The sequence below is a fragment of the Pleurodeles waltl genome, chromosome 2_2 (assembly GCF_031143425.1).
Source record: "Pleurodeles waltl isolate 20211129_DDA chromosome 2_2, aPleWal1.hap1.20221129, whole genome shotgun sequence".
Taxonomy (NCBI): Eukaryota; Metazoa; Chordata; class Amphibia; order Caudata; family Salamandridae; genus Pleurodeles; species Pleurodeles waltl.
The window spans coordinates 1026558442-1026575882 of record NC_090439.1 but is presented as its reverse complement, the minus strand read 5'-3'; the positions used below and the strand labels follow the sequence as shown (position 1 = coordinate 1026575882).

The 17441-nt window shown below is 49.2% G+C and overlaps 1 protein-coding gene across 1 annotated transcript in view; it reads left to right on the top strand.

Annotated features, from left to right (window-relative positions):
* Nucleotides 1–17441, top strand: part of LOC138278166 (vomeronasal type-2 receptor 1-like) — a 198789-nt gene that overhangs the window by 15197 nt on the left and 166151 nt on the right. Inside the window, exon 2 of the mRNA XM_069219245.1 lies at nt 14587–15414. Within this exon, the coding sequence (XP_069075346.1) occupies nt 14587–15414 (828 nt within the window). The remainder of the gene's footprint in view (nt 1–14586; nt 15415–17441) is intronic.

The following is a 17441-nucleotide window of genomic DNA, read 5'->3' as shown; positions in this document are numbered from 1 at the left end:
ACTTTGTGCTTGAAAGACACTGTATTGCATTCTAAAGACTTAAGACACTTTATATCACTTTCCTGTGATAGTTCTACAATTTTCCATTGCATCTTTATTCTTTTTGACCTACAAATATCCTGATAAATATTATATATTTTTCTAAACACTGTGTGGTGTATTTTTGTGGTGTTATATGGTGGTATTGTATGACTTATTGCACAAATACTTTACACATTGCCTTCTAAGTTAAGCCTGACTGCTCGTGCCAAGCTACCAGAGGGTGGGCACAGGATAATCTTGGATAGTGTGTGACTTACCCTGACTAGAGTGAGGGCTTTTGCTTGGACAGAGGGTAACCTGACTGCCAACCAAAAACCCCATTTCTAACATTGGTGATCAGCGGTGAAGATAGGACTTGTATTTGTGCAGTGACATACAGTAGCTAAGTATCTCACTACCTACCCACAGTTGAAGGTCAACTTGGTTTTTATCTCTTTTTGAAAATCCGTTTTTTCTTGACAATTTTCAAAAACTAAATCCTCACTCAACATGTCTCTGACTGGGTCTCAGACAGGGGACTTTGACCTAGTCCAGTTGGATACATACACGGTCAAACAACTAAGAGGATTCTGCAGGGCATTGAGGGTACCCACCCAAGGGGCCTCCAGAAAGGAGGACTTTCAAGTGGCGCTGAGGGCCTGGGCAGAAGCCCATTTAGAGGATGATGAGGAAGGGGAGCCAGAAAATGGCCCCTCAGAAGGATTTTCACTATCTATGGATGGTGTTACCACTGCAATTGTGCACCCTTCCAGACCAGGGAGCAGTGTCTCCATGCAAAGCCTGACCGCAGAGGAAAGGAGAGAGGAAAGGGAGTTCCAATTGCAAATGGCAAAACTGAAAATTGAGGCGCAACAGGAGGAGAGGAGGGCAGAAAGAGAAGCCAAACAAGCTGAGGCTGAAAGAGCAGCCAAACAGATTGAAGCTGAAAGGACAGCCAAACAGATTCAAGCAGAAGCTGAAAGGGCAGCCAAACAAGCAGAAGCTGAAAGAGCAGCCAAACAAGTGGAAGCTGAAAGAGCTTTGGCTGAAAAGAAACTATTGTTGGCTCATGAACTGAGTCTCAAGGAGCTGGAGATCAAGGCAAGACAGTCTGAATCCAGCAATAATGGTGGCAGCATACAGACAGGACCTGCTGGAGAAAAGAAGGTTCGTATACCCAAAAATGTGGTGCCCAGTTTTGTGGTGGGAGATGACATAGATAAATGGTTAGCTGCTTATGAAGTTGCACTAAGGGCTCATGAGGTTCCTGAAGGGCAATGGGGGGTAGCTATGTGGGGTTATGTGCCGCCATTGGGGAGGGACACACTTCTCACATTGGATCCACCGGATCAAAACACATACCCACTCCAGAAAGCCACTTTACTTGCCAAGTTTGGGCTGACCCCTGAGGGATACCGTCAGAGGTTCAGGGACAGCACCAAACAAACCACACAAACATGGGTAGATTTCTTTGATTTCTCTAGTAAGGCACTGAATGGATGGGTGCGGGGCAACAAAGTAGCAGATTATAAAAGTTTATATGACTTGATCCTGAGAGAGCATATGCTTAATGTTACTTATACAGATTTGCGCCAGCACCTAGTGGATAGTAAGCTGACTGATCCCAGGAAGCTTGCTGAGGAGGCGGACCTCTGGGTTAGCACCAGAGTGTCCAAAAAGGTACCTGGGGGGGACTCCCACAAAGGTGGTCAGGGTTCCCAACAGAAGAAAGAGGGGGGAGATAAACTTACAGATAAGGAACTCTCTAAAGGCCCCCAAAAGAATTCCCAGGGAGGGGGTGGCAACCCTTCCTTTTCCAAATTTGGGAGAAAGCCAGGGACATTTGACAAGTCAGGAAAATCTAGCCCCAAATGCATGGAATGTTACCAATATGGTCACTACAAAGGCGATCCTCAGTGCCCCAAGAGGGCACCGTCCACTACCGGACAGGCACCTGGGTTGACTAGTGTAGCACTCGGGGGGGGAGATGGACCCAACTAGCTTTGGGGAACAGGTAGAGATTTCCCTAGTGTCCCTGGGAGAAGGAGAAATGGTGCCCAAGGCCCACATGCCTAGAAATACTTCCAAGTACCGGCAGTGGGTCACCATTGATGGGCAGAGGGTGGAGGCTCTGCGTGACACAGGAGCCAGTATGACTACTATCAAGAGTCAGCTGGTGTCAGCAGAGCAGATAATGCCTAATACATTCCACCAGGTCAGAGTAGCTGACAATCGCGAGAGTCACCTACCGGTGGCTCTGGTTCCCTTTGAGTGGGGGGGGGTCTCTGGTACTCTGAAAGTAGCTGTGAGTCCTGCCATGCCTGTAGATTGTCTGTTAGGCAATGACCTTGAGCACACTGCTTGGAAAGAAGTGGAGCACAGGTCTCACCTGGAGATGTTAGGGTTACCTGAGTGGGTCTGCATGACCACACGGTCCATGGCTGACCGAGAGGGAAGTCAAGGGCATCTGGAGCCTGGAACGATGGCCCAGAGAGCTGCCAGGAGGAGGGACCAGGGGTGCGGGAAACCGGCCCCCGCTGTTCCCACAGTGGCTGACGGGGCTCCTGAGGAGGAGGCTTCCGAGCCAACTGGGGAAGACATCGCCGCCCTAGGTGACTTACCTGAGCTTGCTGGTTGGCAAGTTGAGGGTGGACCCACCAGGGAGGACTTCTGCAAGGCGCAGAAAGAATGTCCCACTCTAGAAGGTTTGAGGAAACAAGCCTCAAACCAGGCAGCCGGCGACGCCTCTGGCGATCACCACCTATATTGGGAGAATGATCTCCTTTACAGTGAGCCTAAGGTTCCGGGCTTTGGGGCAGCACGTGTGCTGGTGGTCCCCCAATGTTACCGAACCTTCCTACTGGGTCTGGCTCACGACATTCCCCTGGCAGGACATTTGGGGCAGGGCAAGACCTTTAACAGGCTTGTCACCCACTTTTATTGGCCCAAAATGAGGACACACTCAGACAAGTTCTGCAGATCCTGTCCTACCTGCCAGGCCAGTGGTAAAGCAGGAAAAAGGGTTAAAACCCCCCTGATTCCACTTCCTGTCGTTGGCACCCCCTTTGAAAGGGTGGGCATCGACATTGTTGGCCCCTTGGACCCCAAAACTGCCTTAGGCAACAGGTTCATCCTGGTTTTGGTGGACCATGCCACCCGTTACCCAGAGGCAATCCCTCTAAGGACAGTAACTGCACCGGTGGTGGCCAGAACCCTGATGGGGATATTTACCCGTGTGGGGTTCCCCAAGGAAATAGTGTCTGACAGAGGCACTAACTTCATGTCCGCATACATGAAGTCGCTGTGGGATGCGTGTGGTGTAACTTACAAGTTCACCACACCCTATCACCCCCAGACGAACGGTCTTGTGGAGAGATTCAACAAGACCCTGAAAGGCATGATTGGTGGCCTCCCTGAGGCCATGAGGCGTAAGTGGGACGTCCTCTTACCATGCCTGCTCTTTGCTTACAGAGAGGTCCCCCAGAGAGGGGTAGGGTTCAGTCCCTTTGAACTTCTCTATGGGTACCCTGTCAGGGGACCCTTAAGCATTGTCCAGGAGGGATTGGAGAAAGCTCCAAAGGCACCCCCTCAGGATGTGGTCAGCTATATGTTGGCCCTCCGCAACCAGATGACCCGCTTCTGGAAAGAAGCCCAAGATAACCTTGAGGCCAGTCAAGAGGTGATGAAACAATGGTATGACCAGAAGGCCACCCTGGTAGAGTTTCAACCTGGAGACAAAGTGTGGGTAATGGAGCCAGTAGAGCCCAGAGCTCTCCAGGACCGCTGGTCTGGCCCATTTGAAATAAAGGAGCGGAAAGGGGAGGCCACTTACCTAGTGGACCTCAAAACCCCTAGGAATCCCCTAAGGGTGCTCCATGTGAACCGACTAAAAGCTCATTGTGAGAGGTCGGAGATCAACATGCTTCTGGTCACAGATGAGGGAACGGAAGAGGAGAGTGAACCTCTCCCCGACCTCCTCTCTGCCCAAGAAGGTGATGGGTCAGTAAGCGGGGTCATTCTGTCTGGCACCCTGACTCTAAATCAGAAAGGAGACTGTTATGAGCTGTTGGAGCAGTTCTCCCCCCTGTTCTCCCTTACTCCTGGGCTGACCCACCTCTGTGTTCATGATATTGACACCGGTGACAGTCTCCCTGTGAAAAACTAAATTTACAGGTTGTCGGATAAGGTGAAGGCCAGCATCAAGGAGGAGGTCTCCAAGATGTTGACTCTAGGGGTCATTGAGAAATCCAGTAGTCCCTGGGCCAGCCCAGTGGTATTGGTCCCCAAGGCTACTGCCCCAGGTGCGAAGCCAGAACTCCGGTTCTGTGTGGACTACCGGGGTCTCAACTCAGTCACACGGACTGATGCTCACCCCATCCCCCGAGCTGATGAGCTCGTGGACAGGCTAGGCGCTGCCAAGTTCCTGAGTACGTTTGATCTTACTTCAGGGTACTGGCAGATCGGCCTAACTGAGGGGGCCAAGGAAAGATCTGCATTTTCAACCCCGGATGGCCATTACCAGTTCCGGGTGATGCCGTTTGGGTTGAAAAATGCCCCCGCTACCTTCCAACGGTTGGTTAACGGGGTCCTAGCTGGCAAGGATGCCTTCTGTGCAGCCTACCTGGATGACATAGCTGTCTACAGTTCCAGCTGGGAGGAACACCTGCTTCACCTCAAGGAGGTGCTTCAGGCCCTGCAACAGGCAGGCCTGACCATCAAGGCCAGTAAGTGCCAGATTGGGCAGGGTTCCGTGGTGTACTTAGGACACCTAGTGGGTGGTGGCAAGGTGCAGCCACTCCAGGCCAAGATTGAAACTATCAAGGCCTGGCAACCACCCCGAACACAGACGGAGGTGAGAGCCTTTCTAGGCCTCACAGGATACTACCGCCGATTTGTCAAGGGCTATGGTACCATTGCAACACCCTTGACAGAACTCACTTCCAAGAAGCAACCTAGGTTGGTGAATTGGACAGAGGCTTGTCAGAAAGCCTTTGACGCCCTGAAGGAAGCCATGTGCACGGCCCCCGTGCTCAAGGCCCCTGACTACTTCCAGGAATTTATCGTGCAGACAGACGCTTCAGAGCATGGCATAGGGGCAGTTCTAGCACAGCTGAATGAGGAGGGCAGAGATCAACCGGTAGTCTTTATTAGCAGAAGACTATTACCACGGGAACAGAGGTGGAGTGCTATTGAAAGAGAAGCTTTTGCTGTGGTCTGGGCACTGAAGAAGCTGAGACCCTACCTGTTTGGGACTCACTTCCTAGTTCAGACAGACCACAGGCCCCTCAGATGGCTCATGCAGATGAGGGGTGAGAATCCAAAACTCTTGAGGTGGTCCATTTCCCTACAGGGGATGGACTTTACGGTGGAACATCGCCCAGGGGTTGACCACGCCAATGCTGATGGTCTCTCCAGGTACTTCCGCCTTAGCGATGAGAGCTCCCAAGAGGTCGGGTAGCTCTCCCCACTTTCAGCTGGGGGGGACACATGTTAGACCTGACAGCCTTAGGGTAGTCACCCCTAACTTTTTGCCTGCCTCCCTCCACTTTGTGGATACTGTTTTTGCTGGTTTTTAGACTCTGCGCACTTTACCACTGCTAACCAGTGCTAAAGTGCATATGCTCTCTCTCTGTAAACATGGTAACCTTGAATCATACCTGATTGAACTATTTAATCTACTTATAAGTCCCCAGTAATGTGCACTCAAGGTGCCTAGGGCCTATAGATTAAATACTACCAGTGGACCTGCAGCACGGATTGTGCCACCCACTTAAGTAGCCCCTTTTCCTTGTCTCAGGCCTACCATTGCTAGGCCTGTGTGGGCAGTTTCACTGCCACCTCGACTTGGCATTTAAAAGTACCTGCCAAGCATAGAGCTCCCCTTTTTCTACATGTAAGTCACCCTTAATGTGTGCCCTGGGTATCCCCTAGAGCAGGGTGCTGTGTAGGTAAAAGGCAGGACATGTACCTGTGTAGTTATATGTCCTGGTAGTGTAAAAAACCCTCAATTCGTTTTTGCACTACTGTGAGACCTGCTCCCTTCATAGGCTAACATTGGGGCTGCCCTCATACACTGTTGAAGTGGCAGCTGCTGATCTGAAAGGAGCAGGGAGGTCATATTTAGTATGGCCAGAATGGTAATACAAAATCCTACTGACTGGTGAAGTCGGATTTAATATTACTATTCTAGAAATGCCACTTTTAGAAAGTGAGCATTTCTTTGCACTTAAATCCTTCTGTGCCTTACAATCCACGTCTGGCTAGGTTTAGTTGACAGCTCCTTGTGCATTCACTCAGACACACCCCAAACACAGGGTACTCAGCCTCACTTGCATACATCTGCATTTTGAATGGGTCTTCCTGGGCTGGGAGGGTGGAGGGCCTACCCTCACACAAAGGACTGCCACACCCCCTACTGGGACCCTGGCAGACAGGATTGAACTGAAAGGGAACCTGGTGCACTTCTTAGCCACTCTTTGAAGTCTCCCCCACTTCAAAGGCACATTTGGGTATAAAACAGGGCCTCTGCCCTACCTCATCAGACACTTGCTGGAGAAGAAACCGGAACCAGAAACTACATCCTGCCAAGAAGAACTGCCTGGCTGCTCAAAGGACTCACCTGTCTGCTTTCTACAAAGGACTGCTGCCTTGCTGTTGCCCTGCTGCCTTGCTGAACTCTTGTCTGGCTGTGAAAGTGCTCTCCAAGGGCTTGGATAGAGCTTGCCTCCTGTTCCTTGAAGTCTCAGGACCAAAAAGACTTCTTCCTTTCACTTGGACGCTCCGTGCGCCGAAAATTTCGACGCACAGCTTGTTTCGCGGCGAGAAAAACGCCGCACACCGACGCTGATCGACGCGACGCCCTCGGGACGATCGAGACTTCGACGCACAACCTCGCAAGGACAAAGCCACCCGACTTTCCAGGAGAAATCGACGCGACGCCTACCGTGAGTGCGAAACTTTGACGCACGGCCTCGCAAGGACAACGCCGCCCGACTTCCAAGGAGAAATCGACGCGACGCCTGCCGTGAGACCAAACTTTCGACGCACGGCCTCGCAAGGACAACGCCGCCCGACTTCCAAGGAGAAATCGACGCGACGCCTGCCGTGAGACCAAACTTTCGACGCACGGCCTCGCAAGGACAACGCCGCCCGACTTCCGAGGAGAAATCGACGCGACGCCTACCGTGAGATCGAAACTTCGACGCGCAGCCCCGCAGAACGACGCGCAGCCGGAAAACAAGCAGGAGAATCCACGCACAGACCCGGGACATCTGGTAATCCCCGCGATCCACAAAAAGAGACTGTCTGCGCGCCGGAAAACGACGCCCGACTTCCCCGCGTGGAAAGGACCGACGCAAGTCTTTGTGTGCTGAGAAGAAATCGACGCACACACCCTTTTTCCACGCATCCACTTTCCTGTGGCCCTCTGAGGAGATTTTCCACCAGAAACCAGGTACTTTGTGCTTGAAAGACACTGTATTGCATTCTAAAGACTTAAGACACTTTATATCACTTTCCTGTGATAGTTCTACAATTTTCCATTGCATCTTTATTCTTTTTGACCTACAAATATCCTGATAAATATTATATATTTTTCTAAACACTGTGTGGTGTATTTTTGTGGTGTTATATGGTGGTATTGTATGACTTATTGCACAAATACTTTACACATTGCCTTCTAAGTTAAGCCTGACTGCTCGTGCCAAGCTACCAGAGGGTGGGCACAGGATAATCTTGGATAGTGTGTGACTTACCCTGACTAGAGTGAGGGCTTTTGCTTGGACAGAGGGTAACCTGACTGCCAACCAAAAACCCCATTTCTAACAATTATGATGGGCTGTACAATTTATTTGTGAAAGAACACCTATTAAGTAATTGTTTCAATGATAAACTGCATCAGCATCTGGTAGACCTAGGACCAATTTCTCCCCAAGAATTGGGAAAGAAGGCGGACCATTGGGTCAAGACTAGGGTGTCCAAGACTTCCACAGGGGGTGACCAAAAGAAAGGGGTCACAAAACCTCCCCAGGGGAAGGGTGGTGAGACAGCCAAAAACAAAAATAGTAAAGAGTCTTCTACAGGCCCCCAAAAACCTGCACAGGAGGGTGGGCCCAGAGCCTCTTCACAAAACAATTTTGGGTACAAGGGTAAAAACTTTGATCCCAAAAAGGCCTGGTGTCGTAGCTGTAATCAGCCTGGACACCAAACTGGAGACAAGGCCTGTCCCAAGAAAACAACCACTTCTAACTCCACTCCAGCTAACACTGGAATGGCTAGTCTCCAAGTGGGATCAACAGTGTGCCCAGAGCAAATCAGGTGTCACACTGAAGCTACATTAGTCTCTGAGGGTGGGGTGGATTTAGCCACACTGGCTGCCTGGCCTCCTAACATGCAAAAATACAGGCAGCAGCTCTTAATTAATGGGACAAGTGTAGAAGGCCTGAGGGATACAGGTGCCAGTGTCACTATGGTGACAGAGAAACTGGTTTCCCCTGGTCAATACCTGACTGGACAAACTTATCCAGTCACCAATGCTGACAATCAAACTAAAGTACATCCCATGGCAATGGTAACTTTAGAGTGGGGAGGGGTCAATGGCCTGAAACAGGTGGTGGTCTCCTCAAATATCCCAGTAGCCTGTTTGCTTGGAAATGACCTGGAGTCCTCAGCATGGGCTGAGGTAGAACTGAAAACCCATGCAGCCATGCTGGGTATCCCTGAACTGGTGTGCGTCAAGACAAGGGCACAGTGCAAGGCACAGGGTGAACAAGTAGAGCTGGAGTCTGGAAAAAAGGCCCAGCCTACCAAGAGAAAAGGAAAGCCAGCTGGGAAACCAGCTGCAACACAACACCAAAAAGAGAACCTCTCTTCCCAGGAAGAAGTTCTGCCCTCTGAGGGAACTGAGCCTATGGAGCTGGAACCTTATCAGGTTGAGCTCCTGGGCCCAGGGGGACCCACAAGGGAGCAGTTGTGTAAGGGGCAAGAAACCTGTCCCTCTCTTGAAGGCCTTAGGCAGCAAGCTGCTGAAGAGTCCAATGGCAAGAAAACTGGAACACATAGGGTCTATTGGGAAGATGGACTCCTGTACACTGAGGCAAGAGATCCCAAACCTGGTGCCACTAGGAGAGTGGTAGTGCCTCAGGAGTTCAGAGAGTTTATTCTAACCTTAGCCCATGATATTCCCCTTGCTGGGCATTTGGGACAAACCAAGACGTGGGAGAGGTTAGTCAACCACTTCTACTGGCCCAACATGTCCCAGAAGGTTAAGGAGTTTTGTGTCTCCTGTTCCACCTGTCAAGCCAGTGGTAAGACAGGTGGACATCCAAAGGCCCCCCTCATTCCACTTCCAGTGGTGGGGGTCCCCTTTGAAAGAGTGGGTGTGGACATAGTGGGTCCACTTGAACCTCCCACAGCCTCAGGAAATATGTACATCCTAGTAGTAGTGGATCATGCTACTAGGTATCCTGAAGCTATTCCCCTTAGGTCGACTACTGCCCCTGCAGTAGCCAAGGCCCTCATTGGTATCTTTACCAGAGTGGGCTTCCCTAAGGAGGTGGTGTCTGACAGGAGTACCAACTTCATGTCAGCATAGCACAAACACATGTGGAATGAGTGTGGAGTGACTTATAAATTCACTACACCCTATCATCCACAAACTAATGGCCTTGTTGAGAGATTCAGCAAGACATTAAAGGGCATGATCATGGGGCTCCCAGAAAAACTCAAAAGGAGATGGGATGTCCTCCTGCCATGTCTGCTTTTCGCTTACAGGGAGGTGCCTCAGAAGGGAGTAGGGTTCTCACCCTTTGAACTTCTGTTTGCTCACCCTGTAAGGGGACCACTAGCTCTTGTTAAAGAAGGCGGGAGAGACCTCTTCATGAGCCTAAACAAGACATAGTGGACTATGTACTTGGCCTTCGCTCAAGGATGGCAGAGTACATGGAAAAGGCAAGCAAAAACCTTGAGGCCAGCCAACAGCTCCAGAAGTTTTGGTATGACCAAAAGGCTGCAATGGTTGAATTTCAACCAGGGCAGAAAGTTTGGGTTCTGGAGCCTGTGGCTCCCAGGGCACGTCAGGACAGATGGAGTGGCCCTTACCCAATCCTAGAAAAGAAGAGTCAGGTCACCTACCTGGTGGACCTAGGCACAAGCAGGAGCCCCAAGAGGGTGATCCATGTGAACCGCCGAAAGCTCTTCCATGATAGGGCTGATGTGAATCTGTTGATGGTAACAGATGAGGACCAGGAAGCTGAAAGTGAGCCTCTCCATGATCTCCTCTCATCAGACCCTACAGATGGCTCAGTGGATGGAGTGATCTACTCAGACACCCTCTCTGGCCAACAGCAATCCGATTGTAGGAAGGTCCTGCAACAGTTTGCTGAGCTCTTTTCCTTAACCCCTGGTCAGACACACCTGTGTACCCATGATATGGACACAGGAGACAGCATGCCTGTCAAAAACAAAATCTTTAGACAGTCTGATCAAGTTAAGGAAAGCATCAAAGTTGAAGTCCACAAGATGCTGGAATTGGGAGTAATTGAGCACTCTGACAGCCTCTGGGCTAGCCCAGTGGTCTTAGTCCCCAAACCTCACACCAAAGATGGAAAGAGAGAGATGAGGTTTTGTGTGGACTACAGAGGTCTTAATTCTGTCACCAAGACAGATGCCCATCCCATTCCTAGAGCTGACGAGCTGATTGACAAATTAGGTGCTGCCAAGTTCTTAAGTACCTTTGACTTAACAGCAGGGTACTGGCAAATCAAAATGGCACCTGGAGCAAAAGAGAAAACAGCATTCTCCACACCTGATGGGCATTATCAGTTTACTGTTATGCCCTTTGGTTTAAAGAATGCCACTGCCACCTTCCAAAGGTTGGTGAATCAAGTCCTTGCTGGGTTGGAATCCTTTAGTGCAGCTTATCTTGATGATATTGCTGTCTTTAGCTCCACCTGGCAGGATCACCTGGTCCACCTGAAGAAGGTTTTGAAGGCTCTGCAATCAGCAGGCCTCTCTATCAAGGCATCCAAATGCCAGATAGGGCAGGGAACTGTGGTTTACTTGGGACACCTTGTAGGTGGAGGCCAAGTTCAGCCACTCCAGCCTAAAATCCAGACTATTCTGGACTGGGCAGCTCCAAAAACCCAGACTCAAGTCAGGACATTCCTTGGCTTGACTGGGTACTATAGGAGGTTTGTGAAGGGATATGGATCAATAGTGACAGCCCTCACAGAACTGACCTCCAAGAAAATGCCCAAGAAGGTAAACTGGACTGTAGAATGCCAACAGGCCTTTGACACCCTGAAGCAAGCTATGTGCACAGCACCAGTTCTAAAAGCTCCAGATTACTCCAAGCAATTCATTGTGCAAACAGATGCCTCTGAACATGGGATAGGGGCAGTTTTGTCCCAAACAAATGATGATGGCCTTGACCAGCCTGTTGCTTTCATTAGCAGGAGGTTACTCCCCAGGGAGCAGCGTTGGAGTGCCATTGAGAGGGAGGCCTTTGCTGTGGTTTGGTCCCTGAAGAAGCTGAGACCATACCTCTTTGGTACTCACTTTGTAGTTCAAACTGACCACAGACCTCTCAGATGGCTGATGCAAATGAAAGGTGAAAATCCAAAACTGTTGAGGTGGTCCATCTCCCTACAGGGAATGGACTTTATAGTGGAACACAGACCTGGGACTGCCCATGCCAATGCAGATGGCCTTTCCAGGTTCTTCCACTTAGAAAATGAAGACTCTCTTGGGAAAGGTTAGTCTCATCCTCTTTCGTTTGGGGGGGGGGCTGTGTAAGGAAATGCCTCCTTGGCATGGTTACCCCCTGACTTTTTGCCTTTGCTGATGCTATGTTTTGGATTGAAAGTGTGCTGAGGCCTGCTAACCAGGCCCCAGCACCAGTGTTCTTTCCCTAACCTGTACTTTTGTATCCACAATTGGCACACCCTGGCATCCAGGTAAGTCCATTGTAACTGGTACCTCTGGTACCAAGGGCCCTGATGCCAGGGAAGGTCTCTAAGGGCTCCAGCATGTCTTATGCCACCCTGGAGACCCCTCACTCAGCACAGACACACTGCTTGCCAGCTTGTGTGTGCTGTGAGAACAAAACGAGTAAGTCGACATGGCACTCCCCTCACGGTGCCATGCCAACCTCACACTGCCTATGCAGTATAGATAAGTCACCCCTCTAGCAGGCCTTACAGCCCTAAGGCAGGGTGCACTATACCATAGGTGAGGGCACCAGTGCATGAGCACTGTGCCCCTACAGTGTCTAAGCCAAACCTTAGACATTGTAAGTGCAGGGTAGCCATAAGAGTATATGGTCTGGGAGTCTGTCAAACACGAACTCCACAGCACCATAATGGCTACACTGAAAACTGGGAAGTTTGGTATCAAACTTCTCAGCACAATAAATGTACACTGATGCCAGTGTACATTTTATTGTAAAATACACCCCAGAGGGCACCTTAGAGGTGCCCCCTGAAACCTTAACCAACTATCTGTGTAGGCTGACTGGTTCCAGCAGCCTGCCACACTAGAGACATGTTGCTGGCCCCATGGGGAGAGTCCCTTTGTCACTCTGAGGCCAGTAACAAAGCCTGCACTGGGTGGAGATGCTAACACCTCCCCCAGGCAGGAGCTGTAACACCTGGCAGTGAGCCTCAAAGGCTCACCGCTTTGTTCCAGCACCATAGGACACTCCAGCTAGTGGAGTTGCCCGCCCCCTCCGGCCACGGCCCCCACTTTTGGCGGCAAGGCCGGAGGAAATAATGAGAATAACAAGGAGGAGTCACTGGCCAGTCAGGACAGCCCCTAAGGTGTCCTGAGCTGAAGTGACTCTAACTTTTAGAAATCCTCCATCTTGCAGATGGAGGATTCCCCCAATAGGGATAGGATTGTGACCCCCTCCCCTTGGGAGGAGGCACAAAGAGGGTGTACCCACCCTCAGGGCTAGTAGCCATTGGCTACTAACCCCCCAGACCTAAACACGCCCTTAAATTTAGTATTTAAGGGCTCCCCTGAACCTAAGAATTTAGGTTCCTGCAACTACAAGAAGAAGAGGACTGCTGAGGTGAAAGACCCCTGCAGAAGAAGAAAAGAAGACACCAACTGCTTTGGCCCCAGACCTACCGGCCTGTCTCCTGCCTTCTAAAGAAACCTGCTCCAGCGACGCTTTCCCCAGGACCAGCGACCTCTGAATCCTCAGAGGACTGCCCTGCTTCAAGAAAGACAAGAAACTCCCGAGGACAGCGGCACTGCTCTAAAAAGACTGCAACTTTGTTACAGAGGAGCAGATTTAAAGACCCCTGCAAATCCCCGCAAGAAGCGTGAGACTTGCAACACTGCACCCGGCGACCCCGACTCGACTGGTGAAGAACCAACACCTCAGGGAGGACCCTCTGGCGACTCCGAGCCCGTGAGTACCCAAAGTTGTCCCCCCTGAGCTCCCACAGCGACACCTGCAGAGGGAATCCCGAGGCTCCCCCTGACCGCGACTGCCTGACTCTAAAATTCCGACGGCTGGAAAAGACCCTGCACCCGCAGCCCCCAGCACCTGAAGGATCGGAACTCCAGTGCAGGAGTGACCCCCAGGAGGTGGCTACCCCAAGGAGCCCCCCCCTTGCCTGCCTGCACCGCTGAAGAGACCCCTTGGTCTCCCATTGAAACCTACAGAGAACCCGACGTTTGTTTGCACACTGCACCCGGCCGCCCCCGCGCTGCTGAGGGTGTACTTTTTGTGTGGACTTGTGTCCCCCCCGGTGCCCTACAAAACCCCCCTGGTCTGCCCTCCGAAGACGCGGGTACTTACCTGCTGGCAGACCGGAACCGGGGCACCCCTTCTCTCCATTGAAGCCTATGTGTTTTGGGCACCTCTTTGACCTCTGCACCTGACCGGCCCTGAGCTGCTGGTGTGGTGACTTTGGGGTTGCTCTGAACCCCCAACGGTGGGCTACCTTGGACCCAAATCTGAACCCTGTAGGTGGGTTACTTACCTGCAAGAACTAACAATACTTTACCTCCCCCAGGAACTGTGAAAATTGCACTGTCCACTTTTAAAACAGCTAAATGTGTTTTGTGTAAAATGTATATATGCTATTGTAATTATTCAAAGTTCCTAAAGTACTTACCTGCAATACCTTTCAAATGAGATATTACATGTAGAATTTGAACCTGTGGTTCTTAAAATAAACTAAGAAAAGATATTTTTCTATAACAAAAACCTATTGGCCTGGAATTGTTTCTGAGTGTGTGTTCCTCATTTATTGCCTGTGTGCATGTACAACAAATGCTTAACACTACTCCTTTGATAAGCCTACTGCTCGACCACACTACCACAAAATAGAGCATTAGTATTATCTCTTTTTGCCACTATCTTACCTCTAAGGGGAACCCTTGGACTCTGTGCATGCTATTCCTTACTTTGAAATAGCACATACAGAGCCAACTTCCTACAAAAGTAAAAAATGGTGAAATAACATTTCTGCAAGTGAAAGTTGATATTTAATCAGCAGCATCTTTACTCATTGAAGCATTGTTTTACTAATTTGCTATTTTGGTTTTCCTAAGATCAGTTATGGAGCCACCGTACCACTGTTGAAAGACAAACACAACTTCCCATCCTTCTTTCGTACGGTGGCTAATGATGAAGTCCAGTCCAGGGTTATTGCTTTGTTGGTGGCTCGTTACAAATGGAACTGGGTGGGAATCCTGGCAGAGGAGAATGACTATGGATTACAGGGCAGCCAGATCCTGAAAGAAGAGTTTGAGAGAGCGGGCATCTGCACTGCGTTCTATGACACTCTACCTACTGTGTATTCCAGCCGGAAAAGTGAACGCATCATAAGCACCATCCAAACCACCACTGCAAATGCGATTATCATATTTTCTTCTGATGACAGCCTCTTTCCATTTATGGAGGATTTTTCAAAGCAAAACATTAGTAAGAAGATTTGGATTGCAAGTGACGGGTGGTCTGTTTCTCCCATATTTGGCCGACAAGACTTATGGCAAACCCTCCAAGGCACCATTGGTTTGGTACCATCTAGAGGAGATATGCCTGGTTTCAGAGAATATGTGTATGGCATCCACCCTGACACAGCGGCAAATGATGTCTTCATCCAAGAGTTCTGGGAGGATGTCTTTGCATGCAGGTGGTCAGTGAATCATACAACTGATATATCAAACAAGGGAGCTCTTGCTTGCACAGGATCAGAAAACCTCCAAGATGTATTTCACTCTTTCTTTGATTTTCTGAATCTTAGAACTACATATGCCACCTACAATGCAGTGTATGCTACTGCTCACGCCCTGCAGGACCTGGACACCTGTAAAGAGGGAAAAGGGCCTTTCCTCAATGGAACGTGTGCCAGTCTTACTACGTTTGAGCCCTGGCAGGTAAAGTCTGAAAAATCAAGCCTTCTATTTTAAGTCTTACAATAAAAGTGCACAACACAAAAACGTGTTGTGCGCCTACAGCATCGCTAAAATATTGCGGAAAAACTAATTATGTGTAATAGAAGAACTCCCAATGTTCTATAATATATAACACAGTAATTCTAATATGTATCTATATGTAATCGACTACTGCTAATATCATAGTGCACATGCTACAAACATAGTGACATGCTGTATGATCTACTTATAGTTTTGCCGATGATAATATGAATTTATTGATATTGCTTTTATGAATTTGTTGATATTGCTTTTCATTTTTTAAAAAATAGTACAGTTGTTAATCATAGCTCACAAAGGCCATGCTCTTACAGGCACTTTATGATCTTAAAATTAACTATTTACTGGCATAATTATTGGACAACTCAGATAATAGAACCTTGTGACGTAATGCTGTGTGCCTGACCTAGGCCTGTTTGTAGTTAGAGAAGGTAAGACCTTGCACTGATAAACAGCCTCTGCATAGGGCTCAGATATTTTCAGGGTGGAGGAGTTATTTGGAGCTGATTCTGACACCATAACCATGCCTGATAAGGATTATGGCTGTAAAGAAATGTTGACTAGGAGGCCCATAATCTGCTTCTTCCTTTGTACTTGAGTACTGATTGTTGTGACCACACAATTCTAGTGATCTGTATACTTCACCAGAAGGGGGCATCCCTGACCTGTCTTGCCTTGCCACAGAGGACAGAGAAGTGCCCTCATTAAACACAGTGGTGAGCAAGACTGCAGACACTCTACAGCTCACCTTTCTCTATGAGAAGCAAATTCAAACATTCAGAAAGTTAATTTAGAGTCTGTCTCATCAGCTGTTAAGCCCTGGCTTCCTTTTAGCAAGCTACTTTTGGAACTTGTCTTGGCTTCCTGGAAGAAACATTTCTTGGGAGTAAGCAGTCCACAGACAATTTGCCTGACACCATATGTTTGGTTTGGATGATCCAATGTTTAGGCCTTACTCTCATGCTAGAGTCTGTTGGTTCAGATTTCATCCTCCAAGAGGAACCCTAATGCTTTCCTTACGGCCCCTCCAGACACAAGTTCTGATCTAATGTATCCCATTGGCTAGAAGATTTTCACTTCAAGCACCCTAATGTTCTGACCAGCAAATGCCACTGATGTTACATCCATGCTTTGTTGGAACAAGCAAAGCTGACAATGGTAAGTCTACTGTAACACAAAAAGATGCGCTTATCCGATTTGGTCAGTGACAACTTGGATATTTGATAGCTTATCCAAAGGTATGACATGGACTTAATAGATACGGTGGCCTATTGGTTGACTATGGCCACCATACTATGCCATCATGGCTGGATGTGTTCCACTGGAACTTAGGGAGATGTTCAAGCCGCTCTCATGGACATGCCATTTGATTGTGAGCGGATTTTCAGTGAGAGTGTTGGCTCCTCTTTGGAACACTTCAGGAACAGCAGAGTTACAGCTCACATGCTTGATCTCGCACTACCGGCGAAAGAGTTCCATATGTAACACAGGACATTTTAGGGCTATTCTAGAATGTGGCAGTCCCAAAAAAGGCAGCCTGCTCAACCATTTTAGATCTCCCAGCAACTGTATAATTTGTTTTGAGGCAGAGGTGGGTGTATGTGTCATCTTCATCAGCAGCAGGTACACTTACAGCTGATATTTTCCCATTTGGGGTTTCCATTTGTTGATCTTTTCGCCACATCCCAGAATAGGAAGTGTCCCCAGTTTAATGCCAAATATTCTCTCTAAATAATTCTGGGAAGCCTTCAGGTTTAACTTGACCCAGGGCCTTCAGTATTCCTTTCACAATTTTGCTTCTGTACAATGTACTTCAGAAGATGCAGGATGATGGAACACAGCCTCAGATTGGGTGCAGAGGGTCTAGTACACTGATCTGTTGGCACTCAGGCACCTCTATCTCACCCATGCAGAGCGGACCTGGTCTTGCAAGAGAATGGTTAGGTTTTCCACCACAGTCCTTATACACT